General features: G+C 35.4%; 3 protein-coding genes across 4 annotated transcripts; all 3 read right to left on the reverse strand.

Moving 5' to 3' along the window:
• Nucleotides 1-1,251: 1,251 nt before the first annotated feature.
• On the reverse strand, nt 1,252-3,276 carry LOC110415818 (Ribosomal L18p/L5e family protein). 2 transcript variants are annotated; one of them, XM_021427555.2, is made up of 3 exons: nt 2,953-3,276; nt 2,712-2,840; nt 1,252-1,873 (listed from the first exon to the last, which is right to left on the reverse strand). In XM_021427555.2, the coding sequence occupies exons 2-3, from the start codon at nt 2,823-2,825 to the stop codon at nt 1,421-1,423; spliced, it is 567 nt and encodes a 188-aa protein (XP_021283230.1). In that variant the 5' UTR covers nt 2,826-2,840; nt 2,953-3,276; the 3' UTR covers nt 1,252-1,420. The 2 variants fall into 2 exon arrangements, with proteins under 2 accessions (XP_021283230.1, XP_021283231.1); XM_021427556.2 differs by having other exon boundaries at nt 3,075-3,237.
• Nucleotides 3,277-3,601: 325 nt separating this feature from the next.
• LOC110415816 (uncharacterized) lies at nt 3,602-9,785 on the reverse strand. The gene is made up of 3 exons (XM_021427552.2): nt 9,482-9,785; nt 8,420-8,577; nt 3,602-8,320 (listed from the first exon to the last, which is right to left on the reverse strand). The coding sequence occupies exon 3, from the start codon at nt 8,236-8,238 to the stop codon at nt 4,600-4,602; it is 3,639 nt and encodes a 1,212-aa protein (XP_021283227.1). The 5' UTR covers nt 8,239-8,320; nt 8,420-8,577; nt 9,482-9,785; the 3' UTR covers nt 3,602-4,599.
• Nucleotides 9,786-10,313: 528 nt separating this feature from the next.
• On the reverse strand, nt 10,314-16,345 carry LOC110415817 (bifunctional 3-dehydroquinate dehydratase/shikimate dehydrogenase, chloroplastic-like). The gene is made up of 11 exons (XM_021427553.2): nt 16,185-16,345; nt 15,167-15,399; nt 14,508-14,613; nt 14,165-14,383; nt 13,527-13,873; nt 12,957-13,020; nt 12,694-12,802; nt 12,447-12,590; nt 11,872-12,020; nt 10,847-11,009; nt 10,314-10,726 (listed from the first exon to the last, which is right to left on the reverse strand). Exons 1-11 carry the CDS (start codon nt 16,203-16,205, stop codon nt 10,683-10,685), a joined length of 1,599 nt encoding a protein of 532 aa, XP_021283228.1. The 5' UTR covers nt 16,206-16,345; the 3' UTR covers nt 10,314-10,682.
• Nucleotides 16,346-16,597: the final 252 nt, after the last annotated feature.

A 16,597-nucleotide genomic window follows, 5' to 3' on the forward strand; every position in this document is an offset into this window, starting at 1 on the left:
AAGAATGTAACTAATTTTACAGTAGGAAACACTTTCCCTTGCCTTTTTTAGGCTGCATTTACCAAAACGACCTCTCTTCGTGTTTTTGGTGGTCTGTGATTTTGATAGAAAGAATATTATATTGTGGAGATATTGTAAGAATTAATTTTATAAATAGTATATAATATTTTAAAAATTATTTAATTATTTAAAAATTTAAATAATTTTTTATTAAATTCAATCAAATTCTTTTTTTTCAAATCAAATAATTTTTTATAATCAATACTTAATTAATTATTATTGATAAAAAATACGATATGAACATATTGACATATTATGTAAACGTACCACATCATTATGTATTATGAAATATTAACATGTTACGTTAATATTATATGATATATAATAATAAGTGATATTTTGATTAACAACAGTTATTCAATTGTTAATCAAAAAAATTTATTTAATTTAAATTAAAAATATATAAACTTAATTAAATACAATAGAAAAAATTATTTAATTTTTTTAAAATTTTATGTCAATTAAATTCTAAATTTTAAAGTGAAAATGTTAAATGCATATATTTCATACTCACAAAATTCAAATCCTTCACCTAAGGATAAAAGAAAAAAAAATGATATAATATCTTAAAAACCTCCTAAACTATTTAAAAAAATTCAAATAAATTATTATAATTTTATTGTGTATAATAAGATTTTATATTTTTATTTTGAGTCAAATAAGCTCTTATAACTAATAATTAACTTAATCAAAATATCATATATTATTTTATATAGCATGAAGTTGACGTGACATGTTAAAATATCATAATTGATGATAATATGACATGTAAATATATAATAACTGATGTTAATGTAACATGATAATTTAGCATAATAACATGATTATGTAACATTTTTTGCCATTCAAATCAACGTTATGTTATTATTACGTAGTTATAAAATGATAAATGATATTTAGACTAATAATAATTAATCAATCATTAGTTATAAGGACTTATATGATTTCAAATAAAAATATAAAAACTTGATTAAATGTAATAAAAAAATAAAAACTTAATTGAATTTTTTGTAAATAATGTAGAAGTTTATTTGAGCATTTTGTTAAAAAAAATATATTCTTTCACAATGCTATTAAACTTTGTGACAATATAAAAACAGATAGAAAAAGAAAGCACACTTTAAGTAGTTGGTATAAAACTTTGGCTTGCCCTACCCTTGGTTTTAAGTAGTCACTGCCAGAACTGGGAAATACAACAAAAGTATACCACTACAGAATAAGGTATAGAAATGCAACAGTCACATTGTTTTCATACCCTGAATATGGTAGTAATTCAATCATATTCACAAAGCTAAAGCAACAGGAAACATCTTCCTGAAGGTTGAGAAAAGAGCAATATCAAAAATTGAATCCACCTTATTCAGTCAAGATAAACTTTAATATCGATTCCATTATCGATGAGGGACTGAACCACTGCTCTGATTTTTCCTTCAAATTTGTCCCTCTCCCTGGGAGTGTAAGAAGCAGTATATACATCTGCTTCTCTTGCCCTCTCAGCTAATATCCGCCCGATTGCCAAGCAAGCAGGAATATCTGATCTGGATCTGAGTACGGCTTTAATGTCTTTTGAGTTTGTGCCAGCAACAGCAACCTGCTTACTTGTCACTCTATGAGTAAGCGAAGCAGAAACAAAGCGCTTTGAGATGAAGACGTCAAGTGAAAATGGCTCCATGTAGGCTACAGTCCGTTGTTTAAACGAGACATGTTTGTTTGGATTCTTTGACTTCTTCTCCTTCTGATAAGTGTATGGCCTGCTATTATCATCATCAAGAAAATCCTCTACTCCGAAAAAGCTTCTTGGTGCACTATGAACCTGTACAAGGGAAAACAGCGTACACACAGTCAAAGACATTTCCAATTCCTTTATTTTGAGTCAATAAGTCATTGTGATTTCTATACAGTTTAAAGTAACTGTCACCTTTGCAAGCTAACAAAGCAACATTTTAGCATCGACTGAACTTGAATTCATTGCAGGAAGAGAAAGGGATTGAGAATCTTTACAAACAAGGTTATCGTGATGCAGCAAGGGCTTGATGATTGTATATTCAGTAGTACAGATAGGAAGAAAGGAATGAAGTAGATAGTTTAAGGGGAAAATAACATCATCAAACTAGATTTACATGACATTCTTTCAATTACCAAATCAAATAAATGGAGATGCATGAACAGCATATGTAAATGCCTTCTCTCATCTGTTCTCTTTTCTTCTCGACCATATTTAGACCCCTCCATGCGGGCCATGTTGAATGTTTTGCTCTAAGATTTCCATGTGGAAGAGCTTCCAGTAAGTTCTTAATCACTCCACCCGTTAAGTAACATTAATAGCATCATATATAGCCATCAAACTTTGGCTAATTAAAACAAGACCGAATTGGATTCTGCTGTATGCTAGTAATTTCATACAAGTTGATTCTCAAGCTATATATCAGCTACCTTTCACTTAAAATTCACCAACTAATTTTTTGTTCATCACACAAGTAAGATTTCCAATGTTTCCATGTTCTTTGTTTCTTGAAATATCAAACAATGAAGACAAATTCTGGACATCGATTTGTAATGGGTTTTGGTTCTGATTAACAAATTTCAAAGACAACAAGACTTGGGTATCCAATAAAAATTCATAAAATTTACACAAAAGGAAAAAAAATTACCTGTCCAGCACGAAAAGAACTTGTGGGCAAGTACAAGCAAGGCAAAAGAAGCTTATCTCCAGAATTTGTAACTACCCTTTCGCTCAAAACCTTCCCTATTGCTTGCCTCAACATCTTACAAACAACACCCTGAAAAAAAAAAAAGAAAGTGAAAACATGAATGGCAATTACCGAGCAGAGTGTATAGAGAAGCATTATATCGAACAGCTAGAGCGCATTGTTTAAAAATAGTGTAAAGAACCTCAAAACGGTGTTGCTCGAACTGTCCACAAGTTGAAAAATTGTATGCCAATTTGAAGTATAACAGCTAGGTGTTTTTGTAAGAACCAAATTAGAAGGAATTGGAGAAATAGAGAGCTAAACCTGGTGTTAATGACAAAGACAAACGAAGAACAACTGCGAAATTGTACAGAGCGATGTTGCCTCTTCAATCAGTTTTAACAAAGGGTAGTTGGGGAAAACAACAGCATTTGAAAAGTTGAATAAAGGATGTGCGGCTCCAAGATCGAACTCGGGACTTCTCGCACCCAAAGCGAGTGGAGTAACAGCACGACGTTAACGTCGGATCAATTATTAACCCATGCTAACGGCTTAGGTGAACATGGTATAAAAGGATTATGCCTTTCAACATCTCATTAAAACATTATGAAGTTTGAATAGTTACTTCCGCAATGCAAAAAACAAGCACCATGCCAGCTTTCATCATTTCATGAAAACAACCCATAAGAGGAGACTAACTTTAGCTGTGTTTGGTTGATTGAATCCATAGCTTTGTTACACAAGGAAAGTAACAATGTTTCTATCCCCTTGTCCGTTCATTCTAGTACCAGGGAAGCAACACTGTCAAGCTAGACATAGTCATTGCCTCTTGAAACAAGTTAAACCCATTATTAGTGGTTTACACTTGAGCCAGTAAATCATTGTAGGACAAAAGAGGTTTTCTGGTGAATGGTGACAAACCTACTCCAAAAAAATCTCTCTTTGGGCCAAAATATCAGAATAACAGTACCAGTTTTACAATGATATGAACGTAGAGCGTCTAGTAAAGATTTTAGCCTCCTCCACAATGAAACTGCCTTGTTTCAGGAGGTAAAAATGTACTCTCAAATTTTTCTAGGCCACATAAGTGAATTTTTTCAATTGAAAATGGAAATGATGAAGCTAACACCTGAGGTAGGAGAAAAACAAAAGCAAAATCCTTTAATGCTCAGAAGACATTCAATCGTAGAACATGATCAGAAAAGCCATAACAAACATAAAGAAAGACCAAATTATTACCCAAAGAGAAGCTATAAGGTCAACTCTGATGCAGATATAAGAATTCATCATCACTGCAAGTTTGCAACTAAAGATCACAGATTTGCATTAGTTCACTTTCCGACAGTCTACATCAAATTTTGGCCAAAACAAAATGGTTAATAGTTAAGGCCATGCATGGTTTCCAACACACGAGGGCAAAATTAATTTGTCAAGTTTCTTCTAGGTTCTTTCCAGTTTCTCCCATGGTCCATACTCAAAAGCTCCTGGTTACACTAAGGTGAGGGAATTAATTATACAACAAACACTATAGCAGATCACTCTAAACAAATAAGAAAACCAGGAATGAACAAGGGATCAAGCTCCCAATAGCCTCTCTAGTGACTATCTTCTCCTCTGTGCTGGAAAGCTGGAATTTGATGAGAAAATCTAGCAAACTCAGTCTCAGAAAATTCAATATCACCAGCTGTAGACCTCTGACTTCTTGGAGCCCTAAAAACTGATTTAGATCCAGTTACACATGAGAGAACCACAACTTTTTGCTCTTTTCACTCTCTTCCAACACTTCCACAATGTCACATACACCCTTACCCAGGTTTGAATCTGCATAATTTCAATTCTTGGATATTGCCTAAACCTCCTCCTTTGTAGTATAAATTTTGTATCTATTCTTTCCAATGGGTTCAGCTCTTAATCGATGAGAGACAACATCACAGGAGACAACTTTGGTTTGACCACTTTTAACTTTAAATATCCCACAAGAAGGGGGCAGTTCCAAGTCTTTGGGCCTTGAGCACATCTCCAGCAGTGTCACATGCAATCTGAAATCAGGGGTGGATTCAATCTTCTTAACTTGAGCATAGTCCTCAGGCATTCCATCCCTATTATACAATGCCCAGATCTGATCAACCTCAAATTTGTCCTCAAATTTTTCCCTCTTAAAATTGTAGCATTCTGATTTTGAAGTTCTGTGAGCTGAAGACACACGTGTCGAGACACTAGAGCTTTTAGTAATACCAACTGTGCTACCATCCCTCTCACTTAAATGCACATCACCAAAAGGCGGACTGAAGGAAGCACTTCCCTGTGTATTACTTACTTGACTGCCTTTTCTGCTCAAATCTCTTGGTGACCTTCGAGGTTTTAAGCAATCTGTAGTGAGATCATTTTTCTTGCACTTGTTTGGGGTGTTAACCTTCTGATCACCTGTGTCACCTGAAGTAGAACTTTCTTTTGGCTGAGTGAAGTTGGAATCATGTATGTCTCTGACACTATCATCCTCTTGACTGCCTCTTCTGTTCAAATCTCTTGGTAACCTTCGAGATTTTAAGAAATCTGTAGTAAGATCGTTTTTCTTGCACTTGTTTGGGGTGTTAATCTTCCGATCACCTGTGTCACCTGAAGTACAAGTTTCTTTGGGCTGAGTTAACTTAAAATCACGCATGTCTCTGACACTATCATCCTCTTGACTGCCTTTTCTGCTCAAATCTCTAGCTGAGGTTCGAGGTTTTAAGCAATCTGTAGTGAGGTCATTTTTCTTGCACTTGTTTGGGGTGTTAATCTTCTGATCACCAGTGTCACCTGAAGTACAACTTTCTTTGAGCTGATTGAAGTTGGAATCACATATGTCCTTGACAGCATCTTTCACTTGACTGACCTTTTTTCTCAAATCTCTTGGTGACCTTCGAGGTTTTAAGCAATCTGTATCGAGATCATTTTTCTTGCACTCGTTTGGGGTGTTAATCTTCTGATCACCTGTGTCACCTGAAGTACAACTTTCTTTGGGCTGGGTGAAGTTGCAATCACGTATGTCTTTGATACTATCATCCTCCTTACCATGACCCTTAAGCATACGACTTGATGCCCTTGTAGATCTTCTGAATGGAGAGGCTTCTCTCTCAATGTCACTTTTATCATTCTTCATTGGAGTGAGATTCTCCTCCGAATCTATCGTAGCTTTCGCTTGATTTTGAGGAAACTTAGGACAAGAACAATTTGCTTCATTATCTTGGTAATGATTACCCAGCTTCATATCACCAGGATCAACCGGCTCATCAAGTTTGGTAGGAAGAGAAGCAGGATCCAACTCAAATGATCCCACAGGAACACCTTCTCTTTCCTTGCCAGTCATTCTGCATGAGGGAATTCGATGTGAAAATCTATATAGCTCTCGTGGCGACACCTGAAATGAGATAACCCCATCTCGTTCAGTTTGTCGGAAGATACTGACAAACCCTTTGACTTTGCCCAAATGAGCAACCCCAATTCCAATTTCCTCATCAAAATCAGTGAGAACCTCCACAAAATCATACTGGTATGGTGGTTTATGCTTTTCTGGCTCTGAAGCCCATTTCACATCCCAATCTCTATAGAGAGCCCAAGTTTCCCCTTTTTGAGGATACACCAAGAAAGAGCATTTACCAAAAGATTTTATGGGATCGATCCGATGAGAGAACATTAGACGATCTACACATCCCTCTGAGGACCCATTGCAGTACTTACCACAAGAAACAGGCAGATCCAGATCAACCCAATTCTGCTGATTTTCCTCATCTGGGTTAGGTTCTAGCCAAGTGATTCGTAGCTTGAAACCAGGAGTGAACACCTTCTTGACCCGTGCATAAAATCTTGGCATGCCATCCAATGTATCATATATGGCCCATACTTGATTAACAGCAAAACAGTTCTCCGCCCTGTGCTTCTCAAAATCACTGAACTCTGGATCAGGATATTCGAGCACCTGGGGACAAGGATTCACATTTTTACTTGATCCAGAACCACCATCAACCTGGGACACTTCATTCTTGTTTTCAAATATGACAGGTTCCTCTTCCTTCCCTTCAGACTCTCCAGTTTTGTGCTTCTTGTTTGGGATGGTGCCTTCAGGAGGGGCACTTGCCTTTTGTTTGACTTCTTTCTGACATACATCTACAGCAGCAGTAGGATCAACTGAATTATCCTTTTTGGACAGACTGTCATCAACCTTTTCATCATTAGCATTAGGTGGTGTGGTTACCTTGGACCTTTTATGAGAAGAGCTTACAAAATCATCATCATCACTCAACTTTTCCTCATAAGAAACATGCCGTTTTTCCCTTGAAGACCTCCTAGGCCGATGACCTCTATTCACTTTTGAATTCATTCCAGTGTTATTAACACAATCTGCATGACTAACCATATCTTCAACTTCATTTCCATGGCCAGTCTCACAACTTTCATCAGTTTCCTCTATTGACTTCCTCCCTCTCTTCTTCTTGGCATTTCTTGAAGTTCCTGACCCCTTGGTCTTTGCTGCATTAGGCTTAGGTATTTCAACACCTTTCTTTCCATCTCTCACATTTGAAAACCCATCTACTTTCTGTTCAGCTGAAAAACCCTTATAAGGCTGGTGCATTTGAACACCTACTTTCTCCTGTTTCTTAGAATCACCAACCGGAACTGAGCTTCGTGCCTTTGAAATAGGATCTGACCCTGCATATCCATGAGGAAAGTGGACACCAGAAGGCTTGCCACCATTGCATTGCGAAGATACTTTACAAGGGCCCTGATTTGGAACTTCTTTCTGATTGGAGAACTGGTTCCCAGGGTATCCTCGTGACAAACCTTGAGGACCCAAGTCACGGGCAATAAAGGAAGTTCCACAAGTTGGACAATGTAACAATCTGTTTACAAAATCTTTGTAGTACTGGTACTTAATACCACAAGCACTGCAGAATGTCCAAAATGTTAAATGCTGTGCCTGCTGATAGGAATACGAAGCTGTGAATTTTGAAGAACCATTTTGGTAATTGTTTGTAGACCCATACTGACTATTGAAGGACGAGGCCCTATTTGATTGATGAGTAGTTGGCTTTGGTGCAGTTCTTGCTGAGATTCTACACTTCATATCATATTGAGAACGTCTCATTTGGTCTGTAAGTATCCTGTTTGCTTCCCCAATCAGCTTGAAAGCAGCCTCAGCACCAGCAAATTTATTCTTGTCTGGATGAAGCAATAAAGCAAGCTTTCTGTACTGCTTCTTGATGGAAATCTCATCAGCCGATTGTTCAATCTGAAGAATCCCATACCAATCCATTTCTGACCCATATAGTTTGCATTTTGCACAACAATGAACATTACATACTGTCAACAATTGTGATATGTTCTCAAGTTCAGGGAACAACTTCTGGGCCTTCAATGCAAACTTCTTTGCACCCTCAAAATCACCATTTTGCATCTTCTGTTCAGCAATTCCCTTTGCTCTGACAGCCTCCTCTTTGTTACACTCCATAATTGATAGGATTTCAAGATCAAATGCAGTGATTTTCAGAACCTATCTATCCATTTTCCAACTATCATCCAAAATCTTCAACCTGCACCAATGCAACCCAAACAAATTTAATCAAATATATCCACCAATTCTCCATCTAAAACCTAAAACAAAAGATGAAACAACTCAACCAGACACCCACCATTTATAGCATCAACCACCAAAAGATCTTCTGGACTCAGCACATCCAGTTAAAAAGTGAGATGCAAAGGACCAGCCTTTCACCACCTAACAATTCCAAGCAGCCATGCTCAAGTAAAATCCCAATATCGCAGAAGCCAAGAATCCAAATTTCAAAGACTGCAATGTAATTCGAAAGATAACAAATAAAACCATTAGCAAATAGAATTACCCAGATCACAACGTCAAGGAATCTATAAACTACATGTCAACCAAAATAAAATGGCTAAAATAATAGAAAATTCAATCCTAAAATAGCAAGGGATCAAATTTCTTGATCAAAAATTGGACACTCGTTCATTACAATCAATTATATTAACAAGAAATCAAGTTACATTTTAAAAGGATAAAAGAGGAGAAAACCCAAAATAAAAAGAAAGGGAAAAACACACACATAACAAGTTTAAATTCTGCTTGGTAGTTGGAACATTTTAGAAAAAAGAGACAAGTGAAGCAGCAAAACTAAACTTTGAGTCTTAACATGCACTCATCTATTGCCACCAAAGGAAGAAAAAACAAGCACTACAAAAAAGCTAGCTAATTTGATTAATTCTTACCAACTTGAATACAATGTTAAAACAGGCACCCTAAACTTCTTCTCCAGTTACCCATTTTATCGGGAACCAAACAAACCCCCACACCCACAGAAACCTTAACTCCATAAGCCAAAAAAATACATAAAAGATCCCAAACACCAAAACGATACGTCATTTAACCATACAACACTAACAAACAATATAAATAAAGATAAAACAAAAAAACCCAACAAATTTAACAAAACATAAAAGTAAAATGGCAAGCAAATAAAACAACCCCAGATTGAAGCAAGGACGCTTAAACAATTTAAAAAAAAAAAAAGCAGCCCTACCCACAAAACCCAAATGCAGGGCACTTCGAAAATCATCAAAAACACAAAGATCATATATTAGAAACAAGAAGAGAACCCCACAAAAAACTAACATTTCAAAAGTAGTAATAATAATAAACATGAGATAAAAAAAATTGCCATTCTTTTTTCTCTTACTTGGAGTGGAGCAAGTGGCTGTTTACAGTGAGAGGGAACAACAAAGATAAACAAAATGGAAAGAGAAGGGGAGAAGAGGGAAAGAACATTGGGTTAGGAGGGAAAGTGAGGGGAAGCGAGGGAGACCCTTTGATTTGCCTGAAATTCTTTTAAGAGTCTACCCCCTGAAATCTTTTTCTTTTTAGTTTTAAGCACTCTGTTTTTGCAACATATTTGGGTAACGCACTTGAAAGTTTCTAACCTTTTTTTTTTTTAATGATTTTTGTTCCTTTTGTTTGTTTGAAGTACAAACCCTAATTTAAAAGGAAGCCTTTAGAGAAAGAGATCACAAAATTTTAAATCACACTTTTTTGTTTTATTTACTTTTCATTATGATGATCATAAGTTGGGCCTTGGTAATAATTTCTGTTTTCTATTGGGCTTAATTGAAGCCCATTTAGATTTTGATAAATTTATATGACATTTTTAATTGGATTATAATAATTTAATTTGATTAATTAAATATTTTTTATGTAAAAATTTGAGTATTATGGTGGTTAGAATGATTTATGATAATTAATTTTTAAAATTAATTTGCTTTTACAAAAATTAAAAATAAAAGGTTAACATAATGGACAATTATTATCATTATTATTATTGTACGAATTACCGAAAAGTAAAGTGAAAATATTTCATTAAATGAGTATATATATATATATATATATATTAAATCATCCTCCAACAAGTGCTAATAATTGATCATATCATATCGCGAGAAAAGGAGCTTTTGGTAAGTAAATATTAAAATAAGTGAACCCTCCAAAGAAAATAAAAAGATGTATACGGAAGGAAGGACAAGAATTCATCTTGCAATCTGAAGATCTTATGCAGTCACCATTGTGACTCACAAAATGAAAACAGATTCATTCTACCCTCTTAAGTTAATGACCAAACTAAAACAACAAACCTTGTCCTAGAATAAGGGCTTCACAGCCTTTGACTACATGAATCCTTTTCCATGGTTTTGATCTTTCTACTGATACATTGTAGCAACCTAACAAGTAACATGATGCTTGAGACTGATAAATTCAAAGATTTTCAAAAATAAAATGGAAATGAATTAGTATAGTAGAAAATGTCAACAGCTACAATGAAAAGAATTAGTTATAAGGGGATAACTTAGGTCCAGCTGTAACAAGAGTTTCACCAAGCTAACCCCTTGTTATGTGTTTCTTGCCAAGACATCCCTAATGAGTTGTTTGGGTGCTGCAATAGATGAATGAAACAAAGATCATGAGATGGAAACAAAGACTGTGCATAGATTAGTAGAAAAAGGATTTGGGGTAGAGAATTCTTGAATCCGGTCAATCATTGGCTTCCTCTTACCAGGTAAACCAGTGAACATCTCAAACTGTACAAATGCTTGATTGATGAACATCTCTGTTCCATATACAATAGTGGCACCAGACTCCCGTGCTTCTCGTAGGAGTCTGGTTAACTTTGGAGTGTAAACGGCATCAAAGACCAATGAGTAGTGTTTCAAAGCTTCCTGGCGGGGAAAGAGAGAGACTTGTGTCAAGTCACTTTTGGCAAATGAGAAGTTACTCTTTACATGTGCATAGCCAATTACAGTTCATGTGAATTAAATTCTTAAAATTAGCATAGATGAGTGAAGATGATCACCTTTTTCTTGATTAATACAAAGAAATAGAACAATGACAATACCCTAAAAAACACAAAATTCCTATCCAAGCTCTCAACAATCGAAGAAATTCACCAATACAATTATATAGTAATATATCAAGTATCAACTATAAGTATGTATACGGTCATCTATAAGTGAAAGGAAATCATGCTTCAAAACATACACTCATAAGAAACTGATTTCTAGATGTTTCAAAATGGTTGAAATAAATTAAAATGCCTTTTACAAGAAGAAAACTGATTAAACTTCTGAAAAAGAAGGAAAGGCTTTTATGCATCTGAAGTGACTGTATGGTGAAAGGATAAAATGCAATCAGTTCAAAGAAAATGGAGTCATAAGTGGCTAATCTTCCGCTTTCCGATTTTGATGTCCCAAATAGATAATAGAGGAAGGGTGGACAGAGAAAAGATGTAATTCTTATGCCCCTAAAGTTGAAGGGTAGGCCTCTGAAGTAAAACAGTTAATTTACTGAATCAGAATAGTGAAGAGGGAATGCATTAACAGCTATGTATATTGAATGGCTTTGTTGTTTCTGGAAAGGGAAATGTATAAATCCAAAACTGATCAGGCTGTTCCAATTTCAGGTCTAAAATGAACCGGAGGACATTGCTACTAAGCAACAGATCTATTCAAAATGAACATATTTATCCTTTTGTGAGGCATTCATGAGAACTGTGTATGAAAACAAAATTGAAGGGAGGTAAACCTTGGATACTGGTGTCTCATCAATTCTTGGTTTCATTCCAACTGATGTAGTATTAACAAGGATCATTCCTTCTTCCGGATGGAATTCATTTAACTCAGAAAGAGTAATTGCTTGTCCTCCAACTTTGCTAGCAAGTTCTTTGGCTTTGTCTGCCAGTAAGAAGAAAAAACAGTCATCCTTTAGTTGCCAATGAGAAACAAACTGCTAATCACACAATTAAAAATGCCAAACAAGGACCGAAACACATGTAGTCTCAGGCATGAAAGTTGATAAAAAGAAGATTTTGCATTCAATTCATCTCTAAAAATTAAAATTCAAGACAGCTTAATGAGTGAGAAAAAGGTAGATGAAAAGAATGAAATGTTATCGAAGTTTCAACTTAATATCATTGTGCCCAGAGATTTAACCTATTAACCATCTGCCCCCCAAATTCTTAGATGTTTCATAGTATATTAAGCAAAGAAAGCATTGCACCATGTTGTCAATATACTAATATACTAATATACCGAAAGGCAAAAAATTTCATCCTAATCATGTCATATAACATAATGATATAACTATTTGAAGATCCTTACCATATGTGCGGTTGGCAACCACCACTCTAGCTCCTTTTTCATATCCTCCATAAGCAAGTGCCTTTCCAGCACCACCAGCTCCAATTACAACAAATATTTGACCAGCCAATGGGGAACCAGATGCAGGTGTTGTACCACTGGATGCTGCAAAGAAGGGAAAACAAAGGCAGGTTTAAACATCACATTAGGAAAGGATGGAAGAAAAGGTGCATAAACAGAATGTTGAATAGCTTTTATTTGCATTAACCTCTTAATCCCTCTTCAATAGCTGCAATAGCTCCAAGGTGGTCCATATTGTAACCAATCAATTTGCCATCAGTTGGTCTCCTGATCATGCAACTAATTGCTCCTATTGACTGTAAAGATTTAGATTAAAAAAAATGAAAAATCAAACATGCTTATCTGATACGATAGAGCAACACCTTCGTCAATATATTAAGACTGAAATTTCTTGTGAGGTAATGGCTTGGGAAACTGATTAACACTCTATAGTCAGAGTGGACCGAATACCTTGGCAATGGGATCAACCTCATCACAGCATTTAAGTCCAGCCTCCTTGTGAGGAATAGTATAGCTGCATTTCGGAATAGACAACTATTACTTGTGTTGACAAAGAGAGTAACTCCAGAAATTCCCAGGATTTTTGGGAAAAAGGAAGCATAATAGAAGGCATTATACTCTCTAAACCATATATCATAAATGCATTTATTCAGGAAATCTCTATCACATCAACCTCATGAATCTTTGACAACTTTCTGAAATCTTTCCAACATGAATTTATAATTGAACTGTACAGGACTTGCATAAGATAAATATATATTGATAATGATATTAGGCTTTGAATTGACTTCTATTAGTCTTCGATGCGTTTCTCCAGCAATTGAAGTCTAAATTTTATTCAGAGACTGCCAACTTGGTCATGGACACAAAAAAGATTATACCCCGGATATCAGGCAGAGAAATAACCATTTGCAAAGCATGCATTAGGAGACTCAATACGAATACTTGTTATAAACAGAAAACTGAAAAAAGAGTACTATACTCATAGTAACTTGTCAAGCCTCCCAGAGCAGATTTTACCTGTATCCAGCAAAATCAGGGGATGAATAAGTGGTGATAAAGTTTGAGACATTGTCAACCAACAAAGGTAGATATATTCCATTGAAACTGGTGGATTTAAACGCTGCATTGTGAAGGTGAGGACTTTTGCTGTGACCAATAGGATTTCCGATAACACCATGTACTTTCGTATCAGGTCCAATATGCCTCATATTGTATAAATCCAACAATTCCTTCACAGTTGGTTGCCCAGGGGCTGATATTACTCCTGCCTCAAGTGTACCAAAAGTGAGAAATCCCCCAAATTTTGCAGCAAGGATCCTTGACATCAAACCCCTCTCACCCATAACAAGTCCTATCATTGGGACCTACAGATTCAACCGAAATGTCATTTTTAATGTAGAAAAGACTGGAAGACCACAAAAAGAAAAAAAAAAAAAGGGGACAGTTTTGGCATTTGCTTTAAATAAAATAGAACAGGAAGCGTTGCAATTGTAATTGAACATGGCAGCTCATACATTATCTTCCATTGTCCAAGACTCAAAGGTTATTGCTATATGTCAGCGTTTCTGGTAGTACACAGTAGAATCTAATAAAAGTGAAAGACAACGTAAAGTTTGTAAGAACAAAGTCAAAAGTATAAATTGTAAATTACTTACTTGAGAGTGCACAAGTACTTGAAACAATCTAGCATTGTCTATGATGTCTAAAGCAGTTGTTGCTATCTTCACTATGTCAGCTCCAGTAGCCTGTATTCTCACTACAAGGTCACCTAATTCCTCAACAGATGGAGTACTTTCATAGTTGTGTGAAGAAACTATAATTTTGACATTTTCAGGCCTATCCCTTGGAAGTGAACAGAAGAAGTCATGAGCAACCTTCAAGAGGCAAAATGGAAATTTTCTTACATGATTCCAGCAAATGAAAAAGTAAATCGAATTTAAGAATGCAAGCAATAACTATGACAACATTGTCATAGAGCATAGCATTTGAGTGACCAACCTTAAGCTCAATATCAATGTAATCTGCTCCCAATTCCATGGCTAGACGTAATGCTTCTTGCCGCTTGTTTTCATCACCATCATATCGACCACCTTCCCATCTTGGCCTACAAGTGCATTATCCATAAAACGGGTACTTAATATGGAAGATATCAAATGTGGCAATCACACTTTGTTAGTTTATGAATAGTTGGGTGCTTTTACATAATTAGCTTAGTGAACTTATTGAATCTGACTAATGTTTGGAAGAAACCAGGCTGCATATGAGCATAAAAAGAATGATGTAGACAATCAGGCTTTAAACTTGATTTTAAACTCTTCCTACTCGAAGAAGTTTTGATTCTTATCTTTAACTTCCATATAATTTGGTATAAGACAGAACTTAGACCACTCATTCAGTCTAATTACTATTTGGTTCAATCAAGTTGAGCTCTTCATTACTACCAAAAAGAAAAAAAAAAAAAAAGACCTGACAAACTTAAGCATAATTTATTTTTATCTCAAATTAGTTCATTATTCAGTGTGGCCTTTGCAACCAAAAGAACTTTACTCTAAGCTCAATTTACCTTTCCAACCAGAACATAGATAAAGCAAATTTACCCAAATGTCATGGATAACAGATGTGACCATTTTTATTTCCTTCAATGGATAATTCAGTACCTGAAGGTGACAAGAGTTGGCAAAGGAGCTTGTTTGATTAAGATATCAAGATCTTGTTTAGGAATAAAGTTCTTCAAGAAATCCACTCGAATCTCAACAAGATCACCACCAAGTTCCTTTGCCTTTTGCATCTTAACCAGCATCTCTTCAACAGATTCTGCCATTATTGGCACACAAATTAATGTCGAATTCCTTGGAGCTCCATCACCAATTTGAAAACCTGTGATCGGCGACTAAAAAAATACCAAAAAAAAGTCAAACAAAACTGTACATTCAATGAAAAAGCAAAGACTTTTGGACACAGTTAAACTAGTTCAGAATCAAATATCACAGAATGACCCAAGAAAATAAAACAGTTTTGAAGCTTATATATGTCTTTCTGAATTTAACCAGAAAAGAAATCAGAATTATATATGATGCAAATGCAAGCATGAAATGCTTTATCTGGCAGCTAAGGAAATTGAACCAAGTAAACCAAAATAAAATCAAGGAAACCAAAAAGCATATCAAAATCTAAAGCAGAATAAAAACTTAAAGCCAATTAAGCTAAGTTCATAAAACCAGCATCCAGTGATCCAATAATGAAAAGGAGAGAAAAAAGTTGTAAAATTTGCATTTTCTATCCTATGCAATTTCAAATCACTGAAAACCAATCAAAACAAAAAAAAAAAGAAATTATTTTCTCAACACAATCAGAGCATCAAGGGTAGTTCTCTTTCATTTCCAAAAATTGGAAGCAATTAGAACTTGTCAAGTTGGCCTGAAAAGTACGAAACTAGGACGAAAAGACTAAAGAAGAAACCATTAAATCAATATCCAAGACCAACCCAGAACTTCATTTCTCTTCTCTTTCATTTCTCTTCCTCCTTTTCCTTTGTCCCCAACATCCAAACAGGTGATCATCAAAGAAAACTACAGAACACTTCAAAACCGTAACTTCCTTTTGCTTTTTACCCAACTTCGTAAGGGAAAAAAAACAGAAAGAAACTGAGAGAAAGAACAAGAAAAATGTTGTTACCGTAAAGCTTTCAAAAGCCATGGCGTTGAGACTTTGATGAGCAGGAGGCGAGAAGAAACCCAAGACGGTAGTGAGCTTTTCCTCGTTCTTTCTATGGAGTCGTAGTTTGGTGGTGGGGTGAGTTACGTGTAGCTTTTCTTCTTTTTATTATTCGTATCGGTTGTGGCGAGCAGGAAATGATTGCGTAAAACTGTCACCTTTGGAGTTAGGTGAAGGCGGCCGTTGCCCATATCGGGTATGTCGGTCAGCATGGCTTCAAACCTGGTTTTACCAAATTATCCTCTCTTTTAGCTCCATTTGGAAAATTGGATTTTGGACCAAAAGGGAAAAATATTTATCAACAAAACAGTTACTAAGATTAATTAACCTATGAAGAAACAGAACCAAATAGAAAAGACATACTTCCAACATTT

Source organism: Theobroma umbraticum, unplaced genomic scaffold (genome assembly GCF_002168275.2).
Source record: "Theobroma umbraticum cultivar Fairchild unplaced genomic scaffold, ASM216827v3 scaffold_147.0, whole genome shotgun sequence".
NCBI classification, from domain to species: Eukaryota; Viridiplantae; Streptophyta; class Magnoliopsida; order Malvales; family Malvaceae; genus Theobroma; species Theobroma umbraticum.